This window comes from Apodemus sylvaticus, chromosome 16 (assembly GCF_947179515.1).
Source record: "Apodemus sylvaticus chromosome 16, mApoSyl1.1, whole genome shotgun sequence".
In the NCBI taxonomy this organism is placed as follows: Eukaryota; Metazoa; Chordata; class Mammalia; order Rodentia; family Muridae; genus Apodemus; species Apodemus sylvaticus.
The window spans coordinates 30151114-30170760 of record NC_067487.1 but is presented as its reverse complement, the minus strand read 5'-3'; the positions used below and the strand labels follow the sequence as shown (position 1 = coordinate 30170760).

The window sequence follows — 19647 nt, the reverse complement described above, 5'->3', positions numbered from 1 at the left end:
GAGAGAACATGGTGGATTTTTTATCTTTTGGGGACATCATAGTTTAATTCAACTAATATTTGGCTTTCTCCAATATACAGATCTGTGCTACATACCACTGGGAACAGAAAAATTAATAAGCTGTTCAGTCTGAGGCTTTGCAGAGTTTACAAAGATATAAGTTTCAAAAGTATAAATCCAATATCTGAGATAGAATTGAGAGAGCTATCCTGTGGCTGAGTATGGAGCGCTTGACATAAATTTAAGGTCAAAGTTCATCTTACACAGGCATCAGTTATTTTACCCTTAAGAAAATGAAACATCCAGATAATTAAAAGATTAAATCAACATCAAGTTTTCACAATCAAACTCTGGTTCAATAATAAGTAGATTACAATATATAAAAACCTAATCTACATTATTATACTTCAAGTGTGGGAATCATTTTTTTTCAGGGATTGGATGCCTTAAACATTTATACTTATAAGAAAGAAGGTCTGGACATGTCTTAATGTTTCATAACAAATGAAATAATGGAAACTCAGAGTGACAATGTAAACTGATGGATTTTGAATCAAATTATAAGTATCCTTAAGGGCCAGGTTCTATGGCATTTTTAGCATGGTGAACTCCATGCTATAGTCAGACTACTGCAGTGCGGTGGGGTCACTCATTGTCCTGTAAGCTCAGTGAACTCATCATTTCCCCAAGTAACACTTCGGTGGAATCACATTGTGGCCTGTCCTTGGTGTCCTCTAAGGTCAGATGTACGTATATTTAAGTCTCCTCTGGAAAAGCATCCCCCGCAAACTTCATGTTGTCACACAGCCTCGCCCATGGGATTTGACCCCCAGGAGAGCCCTGGGCACCACTTTTGTTTCTCTTTGTTCTTATTTGGCCTGTTCATGGAAGGTAGGTGTAGTGATCCCCCCTGAAGCCCTTATTAGTAAATAGGATGTGCCCAGTCCTTCCCAAGTCTTTCAGTGTCAGATTTACTTAATCCTCACCTCAATTATTTTGTTATTCCTGTCGTTTAACAGTTGAGAGAATAAGGGACCAGGAGGAGGTTAAATACCATGGTCTGCATTGAACACATAATCAGTGATGCAGCTGGGCTCAGCCTCAGTCAGAGTGCAGCATTCACACGTACTGGTGAAAGGCTGACATGGGATGACGTTGGATGAGTTGAAATAGTTCTCACCTCAAATTTATTTGTAAGATGCTACAGTGGAGTTATCTTTTTCAACTGCTTCCTTACCTCTAATCAACCATTTCTTTTGGTCTGCATTAAATCCTGCATCCAAAGTATCATTTATTCTAGCCACATTCCCAGAAATCTTTTCAAGTTTTTTGAAACATACCAATTCATCTACAATACTTATTGGTACACTTTACACATATACATATTTTAATATTCTTAAATGTTTCTCTCTGCACACGCGTGTGCACACACACACACACACACACACCAATTGAAAGAACCTGTATCTTTCCTGAAAAGAGTTTTGTTATGTGGCTTTTTCTCCCTTATTCTAGTATGTGATTCCAACTTGATTTCCTACATTGGCTTTTGAGAGAAACTGTTCCTTTTCCTTACTTAGTAATAGTGGCAGTTAAGGGGCTGGAGAGAAGGCTCAGCAGGTAAGGGCTCAGGCTGCCTTTGCAGAGGACCTAGGTTCAATTCCCAGCACACACGTGATGGCTCACAACCATCTCTAACTTCAGCTTCAGAAGATCCGATGCCCTCTTTTGGCCATCATCAGTACTGCATGTAAATGGTGATTGGGCACACAGTATACACTTACACAAAAATCATCCTCTTTAAAGTTACACTGGCACACCGAAATCCAAGCCTAGCCTCTCTCACCTAAACCTGTTCATTTCTTTTGGCAAAGGGTGATTAGAATATACTTTTCACTAGAGAACTGAAGACACTCCCAATTTGCAGTTCTGACTAGAGTACACATGGCTCTGGCTCTTCTCGTCAGTGGAAATGAAGAAAACCAGTGTCATCAAAACAGTTGTTAAGGAATATACTGACAACTGATTACACTAGGAATTCATTATTTGATATTTGAAATGAAACTCAAAATCATAATTAGAAATTTTGATTTGAAAAGAAACATAAGCTAAGCTGTTGGCATTCTGCATACTAATATTCCCATCTAGTGTGAAGGGCCCACAGTGTGGCAGAAAATGAACCGATGCAAGCAAAGTATTTTCATGCTGTAATAACAGTAGCACGTTAAGGCGATGAATAAAAAAATACTTTTCAGTGTTTACAATTAGAGGGCAGAGGGTTTGCATTATGAGCCCAGGGGTTAGGGGTGGGGTGGGGGCGTCTGTGACCTCCAATGACCTCTGGCTGTTTAGTGTATGGACCATAAAGGTAAAATAGCTACAGCAGAAGGATCTGAGCTCTCCTCCATTCCCCTTGATCCCTTCATTCTGAACAGCAAATTGAATTCATACAGGAAACTCTGGGATTCCCTGTCATATCGGAGTGAGAGCTGGAGGAGTGGGACCGCATCTCTGTTTGCTTTCTGTGTGTTGCTTGGCTTGTTCTGCAGCCAGCACGGCTAAACGGTCGCCTTTGGGTTCACGGTCAAGGTCACATATTGAAACTTTTCTGCTCTCTACCTGAGCTGCCAAGCACAGAGGAGAGTTTAAAAGTCAGAGGACTGTTGCCACCCAGGACAGTTTCTCAGAGTCAAATAGCAGATTGAAGCTTTTAAAATTTTTTTTATTACTAATGTAAAATCAGTTGCTGGGCAGTGGAAGTCATGGCTGCCGATATTGGCAGCTGGGACGTGACCCCGGGAAAGCTCCTGAAGAGTAATCAATGAGAGAGTGTGTGCAGCCACTCCATCGTAAGTACACCGAGCCGAGTATAAAAATGCTAAATGGATGAGCATTAAATTTAAATGACGGAGAAGAAAGATGTGCCCAAGGCACTTGCCCTGAGTCAGAGGGACGATTGTCACAGGCTACTGAACCAGAACAGAAGTTTAGAGGTTATCAAGGGAAAGGAAAGACCTTGAGAACAGAATCACAGTGACCAGAAAGATGACTAATTGTGTCTAACTGTAAAATGCTCCATGCTGTGTCCATTTTAAATATTACCGATGTGTTCCGGAAATGACCCATCAAGAAAGAGGCGTGTGCACTTTAGTGCTTTAAAAGTACTCTTTACTACTGCCCTTTCTCTGTATACTTCATTTTATAGTTAGTTCTTAGGGTGGTACCAAGTTAAGAAACCACTGAATGCCAAGGCATGTTCTTTTCTCTTTCTTTTTCTTTTTTAGTTGTTATTTTTACTCTTTTCATTTAGACTTTAAAATAGGTCTGCGAAGAGGTGAGCATTCGCAAAGGGAGGGATAATGTACTTTGGTGGTCTAGCAGTAGATTCTTTTTTTTATGTTCTTTTTTTTCTATAAATATTTTTTTATTTCATTCGATATATTTTTATTTACATTTCAAATGATTTCCCCTTTTCTTTTCCCCCACTCCCCGAAAGTCACGTAAGCCCCCTTCCCTCCCCCTATTCTCCCACCCACTCCTTCCCACTTCCCTGTTCTGGTTTTGCCTTATACTAGCAGTAGATTCTGACTGCTAGGATCCTACCAGTGTGAGACCCTGAGCCGAAAGCTTGATTTCCTTGAGCTATGGCTGACTTGTGTATAAAACAATAACAACAATGAATAATACCAATGTGTCAGTGTTATTGCACACATCAGTCTTAGTTTGACTTCATATGCTGTAATAGAATGCCTAAAACTAGGTAGCTTATAAAGAAAAGAAGGTTATTTGTCTTATATTCCTGGAGGGATGGGGAAGTCAAGAAAAGATGACCAGAGACTCTGTGAGGCTCTGGTGAGGACCTGTGATGTGAGGACCTGTGACGCTTCAACTTGCAGCGGAGAGTGGAATGGCATGTGTCCACGTGTGGAAGAGGAAGGAAATTGGCAACAGACATTAATGAGAGCTTGTGTTTGTGGTTGCTAACTCACCTTCCCACGAGCTGCATTAATTCCCTTTCGAGGTGAGACTTGCCACAACCCAATCCCCAGAAGAGACCCCAGAAGCTCTCAATATCATTCCATTGGCAAACTTTGGCATGAGTTCTGGTGGGGACCAACCACACCAGGGTCCAGGAAAGTAACACAGTTAGTGCTGGGCAGAGAGTCTGAGCCACAGGGATGCTCTGAAAACGCCAGCTCTGGCTTCATTTTGATGACACTGCTGCTGTTTGAAGCAACGAGTGTCTGGGCGATGCTCTGAGTTACCTATTGAGTGAGTGCCAGGAGGTGTCCTCTTGAGCTAATGCTGTTCCTGCTAGCAGCATCAACACAGGATGACAGATACCAGCATCCTAAAATATCGGTAAAGTATTGCTTCAAGTGTTGACTACATTTGGACCGTATAATTATAGGAACAAATAATTGCTCCTCCTTAATTTTTAAGGTATATATGACTGAGAGTGTTTATTTTTATGAGTTGTTAAAACATTGCTGTCTAATTACCAGGAGAAGGATGGCTTCTGGAATTGGGTAGACATTAATCTTAAAGACTCAAGAGACAGCTCTATCAGGACCATTAAGGCCTCAAGTAGAACCTAAAGTTTCATGATACTAAAATACTCAGCTGATCAGCCCCTCCCTTCACCAAAAAAACTGTCATTAATATTCCAAACGGTAACAGAAAATACTTCTAAAGTACAGCACACTAAATTCCATAGATGTAGACCTCCTGGCATGCTACTAAGAGGAACTGTACTTCAGATACTTCTGGCAGTCCATCTCTTGTGGACATTGTATGGAGGGAGGGGTTAAAGAATAGCCTAGAAGATCAAGTGGACGAGATTTGCATGGGCTGTGTAAAATGACGTGAGGCTCTCATAGAAAGGTAGGCCAAATTCTGAGATAAAAATGAAACAAAACAAAACAAGACTAAACTAAACTAAGCTAAACACCCCACAACCTTCATCTTCGACTAGTAAGTGCTTCCATCTTTAAAATCTAGCCTCTGTCTATGGCTCTGTTTTTCCTCCTGGTGTGAAACAGTCACAAATGGATACCAGCTATGGACAGGGAAATGCTATATTCTGTGAAGCTGGTCCTGGGGGTATGGGGGTTTCTGGGAAGGAAGTTAGAAATGCTTTCTTCCCCATTTCCTATTAATTTTGCATAAGTCAGATATCATACAAGTGGATGCTGGATAAAGGTAAATACTCCCTGCTTGTCTGCTAACAGAAGGAAAGCATGCACTTTGTGTTTTCTGGGTCATGAGTGCCACTTTCGCTCTCTTGGTTGTTGAATCTTCAAAGTTTGGACTCTTGGACTTGTGACTTTTGCCCTTTTCGTGTCTGCAGGCAATTACCTTGGAGGGCTGGGCGATTCTCCCTCTGCACTGATGGCCAACGCTTGCTCTACCTTGAAGATAGAGCTCAGACATCTTCTGGGGGGCTCTGCGGAACCTTAAAGCCCGGCTGTCCCCACTCCCTTATTTTCTCATAAATCTTTGTAAAGTGGTAAGCTGAATAAACTCTTTCCACTTTACCACTGAACATGATGGTTTTGCTATCATGACTGACAATTGTATCCTCTAGGGCCACCAGGGTTCTGGAAATTGACAACAATGTCAGAATCATTTAGTACTTAATTAAAAACCAACTAAATCCGAGTCTCCAGAGAGGTGAGACCCAGGTAAGGTGTCTTTAAAAGTAGCAGTTCTCAAACTTTTAATCTGCACACTGCTTACCTGGGAATCTCCTGGAACTGAAGGCCAGATTCAGTAAGGACTCAAGTGGTCCTCAAGTTGTGGGCCGCCACCCCTTTGGGGTCAAATGACCCTTCCACAGGGGTTGTAGTGTTAGGAAGGTTGAGAACCAAGAGTGCCTTTCCAACAAGGTCTTAAGAATGTTTCTTTGCTGAACCACCTCCAAATTGCACCCCCATCAACACAGTCTATCGATGTGTCTATCTGAAGGTCACACTGTCATAGCATCTGGAATCACTCCTTCACATCCTGCTAGCCGTATCTGCTACTTGATCTTAAGCTTTCCCAGAAGTGGATTCCAGCTCTGGCTCATCCTTGTGTCTATGTTAATCTCCTCAGGGACACAACACAGCGGAAGAGGCTAAAGAACATGAGGACAAGAACACAAGGGCCACCGCTGCCCTTTCGTGTCCCAGTGTGGATCTTATACCTCCCTCCATGACAGCCCCAGCCTTGCTCGGTTTCCCTGCTGGCTCTCGTGACCTTGTGTGACCCCTGCCGCCTTCACTCTCCACTTTGACCCTCACGTTTTCCTTCCTTCACCAACTCTCCCTTTGACTTATTTTGAACAGACCAACACAAATACAAGCACATGCCTTGTCTATTCGGTAAAGTGTTCTCCTTTAAGTCAGGGTTTCTATTCCTGCACAAACATCAGGACCAAGAAGCAAGTTGGGGAGGAAAGGGTTTATTCAGCTTACACATCCACATAGCTGTTCATCAACAAAGGAAGTCAGGACTGGAACTCAAGCAGGTCAGGAAGCAGGAGCTGATGCAGAGGCCATGGAGGGATGTTACTTACTGGCTTGCTTCCCCTGGCTTGCTCAGCCTGCTCTCTTATAGAACCTAAGAATACCAGCCCAGGGATGGCACCGCCCACAAGGGGCCCTTCACCCTTGATCACTAATTGAGAAAATGCCCCACAGCTGGATCTCATGAAGGCACTTCCCCAACTGAAGCTCCTTTCTCTGTGCTAACTCCAGCCTGTGTCAAGCTGACACACAGAACCAGCCAGCACACTTACCATTTGTTCATTTAGCTCCATGGCTTAGCATTGTGCTTCTGTCCTTCCCTGCATGGATTGGATCCATCTCTAATTTTAGGCAAATCTGTGCTAGGGTCTGAGTAATTATTGTTTGGAGCACTGGCCACACTACTAAAGGTTAACTTACAGGCTCTGTGTGGATTCACACACCAACCTAACTAGAGTCCATGGCTCCCAGAGGTAGTCTGGGTGCTTCAGGCAACTTAGCAGGGGAGATGGTAGAATGTCATAGCTTTACAGCAATGTCTGCCATCCATCTGTCTGCCTATCAATTTGCCATTCCTAGCTCAAGGCAGTTCACCGATCTTACAGAAGGTGGCGTTATGTTCTTTTTGATGATGTCATACTCAGTGCCTGGATTTCCCCTCAATGGCTAGGAAGCATCTACAGTGTAGACCTCAGAGTGGATAGGACAGCTGGGGAGTGGAGTCCAACCTGTTTGAAAATGTGTTCAAAGCCATCTAAGACATGGCAATTAGGAATGAGATGAAAATACCAGTTTTTGTTAACTTATATGTGTTATCATTTCAAAGGGTTATTGAGCTCTTAGACAAGAAATTCTTATCGAGTTATTTTAGTCTGACTATTTACTACACGAGAGCACTAAGTATTTCTTTCTGCCAGCCTGAGAAATGGCCCTGTGGCCCTGGAGAACTTTGGAACCTTTGCCCTAGTCTTGAGCCTTCCTTCTAAGGTGTCCAGACACAATTCGTCTGGACAGTCTCGTCAGCTGTCTTCTCTTCCAGGTTATTGAAGTTAAAAGTTGCCACATGTGTCACCACAGTGAAGGTCCACTCTACTTCTCCTCTTCTTTTCTTTCTTTTGGAGATCTTACTTTAAGGCGGGCAAGACTGACCTGGTAGGCTGTGTCCCACCCACAGCCACCACCGCAGCTTTGCCTCTTTCTTCTGTTTTTTTCTTACTTTCTTCTGCTTTTAATTCGAATACTAGTTGTCTGTTGGTATCACACTTCTGCAGGGATGGACTGAGAAACAGCCATCTCGATGACAGCATGGGAATGATGCTCAGGTCCCCTGGAGTGGCCAGCGCAGGGCGAGGACAACATCAGTTCTCACTTTCGATATTTTTTTCTCCAGCTAACATTCCTTATGTGCTATGACCCCCAAGGAGGAGGAGGGCAACAGGAAAAAGCAGAGGACTGTGAAGGCTGAGGAAGGGAACTGTATGGAGTTGCCAGTAGACTGTCCAGATCCAGTCAGTGTGGGGAAGCCTGACCGAAGGCTGTGGACCGGCCCTGCTATTAGTTGCCATGTATTTTAGCCGCCGAGATTTGCTGATGACCGTATTTTGCTTCTGCAGGGTTATAAGACTCAATATTGCACTTCATTATGCATAGAATTGGCAGAGCATGTACAACGGGTTTCCAACAGTTTCAGAGATTTCAAGCGGATTGGCCAGTGGTGCCTGTCTCACTGACTCCAGCAGGAGAGTGAGGCTTCACTTCCCACCAGGAGGAGCCAAAGCCTGGACGGCTCGTGACCAGTGCAGGGTCCTGGCAACTGATGGTTCAGCAAGGCAGCTGTGGACCTGTGCATCCATTGTTTGCAACTTATCCCCATGGCTATTTTCCCCACCACCATTATAAGCGTTAAACTGAATCCTGTGCATTTTGGCCCATTGCTGCTGCTACTATCCTGGGTGGCAAGAATCTGTGGTATTATTGAAATAAAATGGTATCACAATTTGGGAAGAGAAAAGATGCGGGGGAGGGGATTTCAATCATTTTGACAAAGAGCTTTTTAAAGCTTAATCTTCTATGGTAATAATGCTATTTGCATTGTAAAAGTGCTTTAAAGATTAAAAGAAAAACCCTATTACTCCATTAACACTGCAGCATCAAGTTGCACAGAGGAAGAGAAGAACACACAAGGGAAGCCTGTATCCTGTGGGTCCTGCCTGGTGTGAGGTGCAAAGCAAGTTGCTTACAAGATCCTTGGGCATCAGTGTCACTGTCCCCAGGTCTCTGGATATTTTCTCTTTTGCTTTGCTCCACATTAATAATTCACCCCCTGGAACATTGCCTGGCTATCTCAACCTAAGCCTCCTTCATTTATAGTGGTAAATACTTAAGGAGAATGTTTGCACAGAGTTACTCAGGGATATTTGATCACAGATTGAAATGTGAACATTCAGCCTCAGGAATCTGCAAAATTTATGCTATTTGCCTGATATCCTGATGAAGGTGTTTTAAAATCAATCATAGGCAAAGGCACTTTATCATCTATATTTTTAATGTTCATTCTCAGTTTAAAAGCTGTGTGGCAATTTTTTTCTTATCCACACCATTTAATGAAATGCAGACACTACAAGTGATAAACTGGTGCCTCCGGTTTGTCTTGTACATTATTGTTCAGGTCAAATTTTTCTTCAGCAAGACAGCTGATGACACAATTAGGTGACATTCGGCATGACAGGTGAAGGATGACCGCCTCATACTCTACCTTCTAGTCAATGAAATGGTCAGATGTTATCTAGACGTAGCACCATTGTGAGACATGAATCTTTCATCAACCTTGCTACAGTTAAATCCTAAGGATTGGAGATGCTGGCTTCTGCCAGTTATCTGGGGTAGGACTAGCTGCCATCACCTGCAGCAACAGGCTCTGCTCCCTTTAACCCCGCGGCTGAGTTCTGCCAAGAAAAGGCACTGTTTGCTCTGAGCGCCAAGGGCGCCTGGAGAAGCAAAGCTAAGAAACAGTTAATGTGACTCAGGCTCGGAACGTGTGCTTCCAAAATGAGAAAAGCACTTGCTCTTCTCACAGCACGACCATTCTATTCCTATTTTTAATAGACCCCACCTTACAGGCTAGCCGCACCCCATTTTTCCAGCTAAAGTTAAAAAAATTAAAGGCTTTATGATAATCCTCTGCGGAGGGTTGTGGGCGGTTCGCTTTCCACCAGAGCATTCTCTCTCTGTTACACTACAAACATTTCTCAGCTTCTTGCTACACTTTCATCCCGAAACTACTCAAGCGAGGAGGGAAAAAAAAGTCTTACCAGATAAGCAACAATTCCTACTGTACTGGGGAATGGTTCACACTCCCCCTGTCTATTTCCCAGCAATAATTTCTTCAGGCTTTTAAGCCTAGACCGTCAGAACACCCAAAGGAGTCTTACCTTGCCCACGTACTGATAATCGGATCCCGTGTATTCCTCCAGGAGGAAGAACTGATTCCACATCCAACTCCTTTTCGACCGGCTCAGCTCATTCCTGCTGTTTGCAGAGAGCTCCAGGGCCTTCCTCTTTGCTGGGAAGCCACCAGTCCTTTTAGATAACGGGCTTGAGAAAGTCGGGTAGGGCTGGCCGACCCAAAAGAGCAGCAAGAAGTACCGGTAAGTTCTCATGCTGATGGCAAGGCAGGCGTGCGCGTGTCTGGGTCTGAGTTCCCCTCTCCGTAATACACCTCTTTCACTGCACCAGATCCAGGCTCGTTCCTCCGTTCTTCCTTAATGTTCTTTGCTTGGCTTTTCAGAGGGTATCTGGAAAGAATAATAACATATCAAGCACTTTTAGAGATGCTTAAAATTCAGCGTAAGTGCAAATAGGCAGGAGCAAGAACGTAGAAATTTGAATGGGAAAATAACAACAAAAAACGTTAGCTATCAGTTTTGAAACGAGGACAACCGTCTTTTAGGTACTCAGAAGGGGATGTGCAGAATGGGAGGCACATGCCCAGCAGGAACTGCTCTTTCTGTTTTTCCTTTTATATCTCTTGCAAATCCGACTTTAAGTAATAGCTTTGCTAGAGTTCACCGCGCCAGGACGGATAATTTCACTACTCGTTTGCTTTGGAATATGTGGGCTGAGATCTGGTTAGAGGAAACGAGTTTGTGTTTCTGATTCCATTTGCATATTTATCTCCATGAACAAGTCCAAGGCAAAGAATACCATAGACAATTTAAATTCAATCGCAAGTGGATCATTTTGAAATTTCACTGGAATATTCTGAGCACCTGGGATGTGCCAGGCGTGAGGCGAGGCAGAACTTATTCTGCAGACTCTTGGCTGAGGAGATGTGCTGTAATGGATTGGCTAGGTCAACTAAGGTTGGAAAACACCATACGCCTTCTCTTCAAAATGCAGATTTATAGAGGGAAGTTTCTGAAGTGATATATATATATATCTATTATCATATTACATATATATCATATATTACAGTGGTGATAGTAGGCTTGTATTTAATCCAAACTCTGTAAACTTTGATCACACCCCTCCATGAGAACTATTTACACTACAAAAAAAATAAAGAAAATTTATATTTCAGAACCTTGCAATGTACTTTGTGTTAGTCACTTGTCACGCTCTGTTTCAGTTCACTGAGACACTTGACTCTAGAAAGTTACTTGTCTCAGAATGTCACCCAAGATCCCTTGTCTGGGGATAGGTTGTCTCCTGAACTATGACAGAGGGAAGATACCAGAAAGCAGGCCAAGAGCAAAAGCATTGTGTCTTAGAGAGAGCTAAAAGGTGAGCCTGCTTTCCACCTTAGGTGACTGTTGTCTGTCCCAAGCCAGCAAAGTATCCATTGTGGAAACAGGAAGCTAGACGTTCAGCTGGGAGAAGTCCCCCTGAGGAAAGCTCAGCTGGGAACTACAGCCGAGGTTGTGAGTTCCTGATTTGATGGCACCTTTACCCCTGTCTGTTGTGACTACCTCAGTACTTTTTATGTATCAGTTTACTTCTGTTTGTGATATACTTAGTGCATGCACTCTTTAGAAACCGAAAGGATAGATCATCCTCTCGATTATCCAGAATAAACATGTAAGAGTTAAGTAAGCGACATTCCAGTTTCCCTAGGAAACCCTTGAATTGTATCTCTAGATTTCACTTGTGTGTCGATGGACAATCAAATCGGTCAAATAGTTTCTGATTTTCACAAATGCATTAAGCATACCCCAGTATCACAGTGAGGACTGCTGATTGTGTGATTTTCAGAAACATCAGCTATTAAACAATATGAGTAATTATTTTTATGGGAAATATTAATTTTCAAGAAACCAACCTATTTTTTTTTAAATTCCTAGGGCCAGACTCTTGGCAAAGATGGCCACTGTGATCCATGGCTTATGCAGTGAAGGCCACAATGCCTTATTGCCTTCCTACACTGTCCCCTTGCCTCAGATTCCAAAGAGTGCAGGCATTACAGTCCCGTCTCACCACATCTGGCCAAAGCTTCCCAGATAAAAAAAAAAAAGAATACAGTGGATTTGAATATGTTCTTGCATAGCACACCTGTAAGCACAGGAGCTCTGGGACAGGAACACCATGTGACTTGGACGGAACATCCTCCTTAAACCACAGAGAAGAGCACACCTTAGGTCCCTAGATCAGTGTTTGTGTGTCTCCGAATCATAAAAGACAGATCCACTGATCCCACCATTCCATCACACAAATGTACAGTTGACAAGTACTCAGCAAGTAGAAACGATGAATTCACAAAATTTTTAGGCAAATGGTTTGATCTGGAAAATATCATCCTAAGTGAGGCAACCCAGTCACAAAAGAATACACATGGAATGCAATCTCTGATAAGTGGATATTAATTAGCCCAGAAGTCCTGAATACCCGAGGCACAAATCACATAACAAATGACTCCCATGAAGAAGTATGGAGAGGGTCCTGATCCTGGAAAGGATTGATCTAGCATTGGAGGGGAATATAAGGACAGAGAAAAAAAGGAGGGAGGTGATTGGAGAATGGATGGAGAGAAGAAGGTTTATGGGACATATGGGGAGGGGGGATCTGGGAAAGGGGAAATCATTTGGAATGTAAACAAAGAATATAGAAAATAAAAATATAAAAAAACCAAAAAAAAAAAAACAAGGATTTTAACTCTTTTTTAACCCCACCACTGAGTAATTATAGACATTGAACATGGTACTGAAAACATTGTATAGGGAGGTGAAATATTCTATCATATTCAGCATTTTCAAACCTTTACTCTGTTCTTATACATCTTCCTGGCAGCAGGCTGGGGAAGCAGGAAGTTCTACATGTGACTGAGCTTGCGCTGTTTCTTATTAGGTTAGAACACCTGCCAGGCCAGAGCACGCTGTGGGTCCAGGGCCCCAGCACTGGTGTGGGTGATTCTTCCTTCTCTTGTGGGTTGGAGCAGTGAGGGCATGTGGAGAAAGCTCTCCAGCGACACTTACTCATTTTTAGAAATAGAGACTACACTGAGGTTGATTCAGTGAAAATTACATTTCCCCTAATTTCCCACATTCACCATTATTTTCAGAGACAAATCCTGCAGTGAAGAATTACACGTCTGCTGCTCCGCTCTGTGTGTGCCCCATGGTGCTGGCAGGAGAGAAGGATGTGGAGAATGGTGCTGTCAGCTGCTCAGAAGCCTGGCTCCTAAAGGCCATTGAAAGAAGAATCGATCCCTGTGGGTGTTGTATGCAAACTCTACAAGCTGTTGCCACTTGAATATTAAATATTAGTTCTTTTTTAATACCACAGATACCAAAATGTCAAGTATTTCATTTTTTTCTTAGTTGGTAATGAGCTTTTAAAGCGATGCAAATTTAAGCAGATTTTCCAATGTTCACTGTAACATTAGTTTTGCTACAACCCAGTTCCTGTATCAATCTGACAGGCTGAGACCTAATGAAAAAAAAAAAACTCAATCTGTAAAACAGAATGACATCGATCTGCACATATTTGATGCTAATATTTTAGAAGGGTGTATTTCTGAGCAATCTCTATGAATTTGGAAAAAGCTACCTAATTCCATTTGACCTCGGGTGTTTCTTTTGTTGGCGGGGTTATTTTAATATCTACCTCAGAGAGGGACAGTTTGAAAAGTAAATGAGTTTGCATTCCAGGCAAAAAATCTAAAGTTGTGCCTGACACTTACAAGTGTACTGCTAAATAAGTACTAGATATTATTATTCTTGTTATTAGTATTTGAGGTGCAATCACAGATGCAAATATAGCATACTGGGAGGGTCTGAATATGGTCAGGACAGCCTCTAACCAAGCCAGAATTCTTTCAAGAACAGAAAGACTTTAGAATCAGGCTGGATTCATTTGCTGATTGGTCACCTTGGTGTGGCATTCATCTAAGCTCTGACAGTTACAGAGAAAGCAAACTCTCCCTGTGACCACTGCTTACACTAAGGACAGGAACACAGACAAAAAGCAAAGCACACTCGAAGAGCCAAGCACTCACAGAGCCCGTGTGGTTTTCTTCCTGTCCGTCTCACCCTGGCGAGATAAAGAATAAATCTTTACTTTATTCAGGTGTAAAAAAAATAACAATGCCGGCTTCACCTTAGTCACTTTAGCTTTGGACAAATGGTCCTGGCAGTTGGCGTGCTGAGACGGTGCTCATGTAGTATTAGATAAGGATGTGCTGTAGCTAGAGCGAATGCTATTTATATTTTAGATTTTGCTTCATCTAACAGAATGGGAAAAAAAAATCAGCACACTCCAAGCACATGTCTGTAAGGTGCAACAACACTAACGACAGTAACCAGGGTTCAAGGCGTGGAAGGTCAGGGACTGAGGAAGTGCTGAAGAGTCTGGGCATTCGTGAGCAGTGGAGCTAGGAGAGGTGCGTGGGGCAAGCACTGATGGACGTGAGGCTCACACCATGGCCTTCCGAAGTCAGCTGGTAGGACACATACTGAATTTTAAAATAGCAGTCATGGGGTCCAAGAGCCCGAACATAGTGGGAAGGGAAGGGGAGAGCCCTCCCTTGTGTATCCCTCCACCCCTCCTTTTATGCCTGTTGGCATCAAGAGCAAATCAGTTATCCGTCTAACTGTTAGACTCACAAACAACTCTATAAAAACTCAAATTGAACTGTCTAATTACAGTCTAATGGTAGTTTAAGAAGACTCTACTTTGGAGTTTCTTTTGGGAGCAAGCTTGATTTTTCTTAAAGGCAATTGTTGTAAGCTCTGAAAGATGGTTTGTAAAAGTGCTTAATTCTGACAGTCTTGAGTCTTGTAGAAGCTTTATTTTCATGATGTGCAAGATCTAAGTCCGGTGTTTACATAGAGAGGGGCAGGTCCCCAGCCCCACAACTTTAGGAATTGCCTATGTGGAGGCCGCATCTGCATAGCAGATGATATAAACTTCAATCTTCGTAAGAACTCTTCATCAAGAGTCTTACTCACACTTCGCCATTTAGGAAGCTGGACACATCAATTCATGTTCTACCAAGTTCCAACATGTAAGATTGATCCAGAAGTTGAGCTGATGTTTTTCCATTGATTAGCAAAGCCTTTCCCTTAAACTGTCAAACTTTAAAAATATATAAAAAAATTGTTTCATTGGTTACGTGGAGCGAGAATTATAAGGTCTTCAAGTTCCCTAGAGCACTTTGGAAATCACCTTTCACTCAGAAATCATTAATATGCTAATTAGAAATGTCTCCATTGATTGAATTGCTTCTCTGGTGACTTCTGTTTGCTAACAGTTTGAACGACTCAACTGTATTATCTGGTTTTGATTCCATTATACTATTTACAGATAACTAGTATTAGATACATTGAAAGATGTAATTACGTTAATGCTTTAAAGTTCAGCATACATTTGCCCTACTGTTGTTGATTGATTTTAATCAGGCAGTGATACTACATTCTATCTAGTATACAAACCCATTGTTTTGTATGTGGGTGTCTTTAGTTTGGTATTGAAAGCACTGCAACATCAGAAAAGCAATGTTGTTAATTTGCTTCAACTGCTGACCATAGTAGAAGAATTTAAAAACTTGATATGAAATGATTTCTTTAGATAAATGATGTTGAAAATATGTATATATATATATAAAATAGCATAATATTTTGATTGAGGCTATCCACAGAAACCATTGCTATAAGTATCATCTATGCTAAGTCATCTAACCCATAAGTACAGCTTTTTAACCTATGTCCCATCAGTCCCTTATTAATTTTTAGTACCTTTTCTTTTCCATTTTATAATTAATGAAGTAGAAATCAGCTAGTAGTTTATAACTATTTAGCTTTATTCCTGACCCCACTGCACTGCAAATATGAATAAGTTATTCTTTTTAAAAATGATTGTTAGGTAGTTTCATACATTAATATAATGAAGTTTAGTTGTTTCTCTCCTTCATTCTTAGCCCATCTCTTCCCCTCTCCTGTTGAAACCCATCTTCTTTCTGTGTGATCCACTAAGTTGAATTGAGAGTTTCTTGCTTGGGTGTGGGTGGAAGGTTATTTATTGGAGCAAGGTTACTATTCATGCCCAGAGCACTGAATAAGTGATGTGGCCTCCACCAACAGCCCTTAGTTGTTGATAGCCCTTCAGGTTGGGGAGGGACCTCATGGGCCTTCTGCTATTCATAATGAGGTGGGGACAGGACCAGGCTTGTGTGGGTCTTGTACAGATAACCACAGCTGCAGAGGGTGTGTGAGCATCACTGCTTTGTCACATCTAGAAGACTCTCTTTTGAAAAATTGTTCTTCCTATGCTAGCTCTGCTGTTGTTTCTGCTTCCCCGACCGTGTTCTCTAGTCCTGCTCTGAGAGTAGTGGGGATGTTTTCAGTTAAAATCTAGCCAGTTAAAGAAGTAGAACATAAACCAGGACGATGTCAACTGTGATGCGTACAAGACACTTAAATAGTTCATAGCCAATCAAGTTTGCTAAGATTATTTTTTTAATCACTGAAAAACTTTGTTGAATAGGTTGCTATGTGCTGTGACAAAAAAATGCATCTTTTAGACATGGAGGATCTTCTGGAAATGGTGACACGAGGGTAGCACCATTACAAAATATTTGGTAGGGATTTCACTTGAAGTCTTCATTTCTAAGCCCCCATTCCATTTTTCTGTAAATGTCAAAGTCACTGTTGAGTAAAATTGGTTCCGTTTCATGTGTGTAATGAACTCCACGGAAATGTGTCAAGCAGCCCTGGCACCTCTCACTGTATAGCACTTCCCCTGTGCCAATGAATCATCACGGCAGCAGCCATCAGATGATGCCCGATTTTTTTTTTTTTGGTAAATGTTTATATTTGTGAATAACATGCCAAGCTGTTTGCAAACGAATGCTTTTCCAGATGAAGCAATTTCAGCAATATTCCCCTCATTCTAAAAATCATATTCCACATATTAGATTAATGAAGATAAAATCAAATGTGGTAGAACGCATAACATGGGGTTTTATGTGGCACTGGGGCTGAAGTAGGACTTGGTTTGAGATTCACAAACACATGTGCACTAAAGACCACTTCTTGTTCTGTGTCATGTAGGAAACCACATACATGATGTTGCTGTCAGAGACATCATCGCAATGTGGTTAAGACCAGACTGCATGCCATACATCTGGGTTAGATCTCTGTCTGTCAAACAATATTGTCCAAAGTTGGACAAATAGAGGACCTCGGTTTTCTTTTTTTCTAGTAGCTACCTCTCAGATGCTTGTGAAGAAAAAATTAAAAAAATTAAACGTTTGATATGTGTGACTTTTCATTTATGCTCATATGCCTACCATGACTTCAAAGTCAGAGAATGATTTTGCTGAGAGTACATGTATGCCATCTTTGGGACATATACTGCCTCTCAAGTATTTCTATTTTTGTCTTTTAAAAATCAAACATCAATGGTACTATGTAGTTATGAACACAAATTACAAGATACATCCACTGATAATAGGGCATGGATGTCACCAACTGGTCTCAGATTGGATTTGAGGCCTGCTTGGTAGGACAGAATGCATACCTGGTACTGTAAACCCAGTTAAAAACCTCTGGATAGAGAGGTCATAATCCCTGGGGTTGAATTCATTACTGTTATTTAGCAACATTGAGATGGTACCAACTGCAATCAAGCTGTTGTTTATACCCATGGTCACATCTACTCTCATCCTCAACAAGAGAAGCTCCTCTTTGCAGTGGATGGTGGTGAATGCAGAGAGATGCTCATAGCTGCTCAAAATATGTACAATAAATTACAGACTCGTGCTTGGCCCTAAGCAGGACATTTGTATCACCCTCTCCGTGGGTCATGTGATACCATGGAAGACAAAGCAGAACATAGTGTATGAGCCGGAAGCAAGTAGGACCGTGAAATGCCATCTTTATGACACTACCAAGCTCTTGCAGAAAGGATCTCACAGCAGCTAAAATTGTTTGCTCTGGGCCTGCAGAGATTGGGTCTGTGAACAGCCAATCATAGATTAATGTGGACTTCTAATGAACTAGCCCCAAATGATGGATTATGGAATAGTCATTGTCTTAATTTACATACTTAAAGGTAGCCCACCGGACTCCAGTGGATGGTTCCAAACCTGTGGGCACATGCATGGTCCTGGCTGAAATCAGTGGGGCTAGTGAGACAAAATTAAAAGCTATGAGAAGAGGACCTGTGGAGAGGAGGGGGGGATGGTAGGGAAAGGTGGATGGGAGAGGAGGGTAAACAGAATATACTATATGGGTGTGAAATTAACAGCTAATAGATTTAATCAATTTAAGAAATAAAAGTTTTCAATCATGTTAACCTTCAAAATTGAAGATATCCCCATTTCTGGACTAAATCTGAACCTCTGTGGTTCTCACTTTTACTTATGGGTGTGTAGACCTGCCCTCTCCAGCACTACTTCCTGGCCTGCCACACTCTGAGCTGCTCCTTATTGCATCTCCTCGTGACAGCTCACACCCACCGTCAGGCATGTAAGCCCTGTCTTTCTCTACAGAGATTTACTCATGCAAAGAAAGGAAAAGAGAAAGTATTTGATACTTTTAATTAGCTGTTTGTGGTGTGAATTTTAAACGTTTCAGTAGCAGACCATATGGTTAGGCTACAGAAATGTATGAAAGGCTTGGTTTCATATGATTCTGTCTATATGTTTGGTTTCTCTGGCAGTGACATTATTTTATATGTTTTTGGATATGTTGCCACTTAAGACAATACAGCTTAAATACATCAGGGAGATGTCGAAACTCACCAATTAGCATAAATAGCCTCCAGATTTCAATGAGTTTGTACTTTCTTTCAGGACTTAATGAAAGGGCCACTTGGGAGAATTTGCTGTAGCTATGAACAGGCAGGGGACAGGGTATTTTTGTCTGTGTGAGAAACTTAAGACAGGTCTACCCTTATTAAATTATAAAGAGGGTCACATGATTGGGCATGATACATTCAAGGCTTTAAACTTGCATAAAGCCTATTAGGAGTGGAGTTGTTATTAATTATTTTTGGTGATGTAATTTATCAGTTTTTATATCAAATCTTTTATTGATCATTTTATTTTTATCAGTGTCATCTAGCTCATCCATACTATTCTGGTTATCATTTAGTACATCTTGTTTCTGGACCCACTATATGCCAGACACACATCAAGTGCATCATGATAATCCTGTGAGTAGCTAATAGGAATAGAAGCTCAGCGGGAATTGTGCTTTCTAACTCTATAAAGAACTGAGTTGGGATTTTGATGGGGATTGCATTGAATCTGTATATTGCTTTTGGCAAGATGGCCATTTTAACTATATTAATCCTGCCAATCCATGAGCATGGAAAATTTTTCCATTTTCCAAGGTCTTCTTCAATTTCCTTGTTCAGAGACCTGAAGTTCTTGTCATACAGATCTTTCACTTGTTTGGTTAGAGTCACACCAAGATACTTTATATTGTTTGTGCCTATTGTGAAAGGTGTCATTTCTCTAATTTCATTCTCAGCCTGCTTATTCTTTGAGTATAGGAAGGCTACTGATTTGCTTGAGTTGATTTTATAACCAACCACTTTGCTCAAGTTGTTTATCAGCTGTAGGAGTTATCTGGTGGAGTTTTTTGGGTCACTTAAATATACTATCATATCATCTGCAAATAGTGATAGTTTGACTTCTTTC

General features: G+C 41.7%; 1 protein-coding gene across 1 annotated transcript in view; it reads right to left on the bottom strand.

The window, feature by feature from the left end:
* Cdh6 (cadherin 6) overlaps positions 1–19647 on the bottom strand; it is a 131780-nt gene that overhangs the window by 45372 nt on the left and 66761 nt on the right. Inside the window, exon 2 of the mRNA XM_052159941.1 lies at positions 9941–10303. Within this exon, the coding sequence (XP_052015901.1) occupies positions 9941–10168 (228 nt within the window). The 5' untranslated portion in view covers positions 10169–10303. The remainder of the gene's footprint in view (positions 1–9940; positions 10304–19647) is intronic.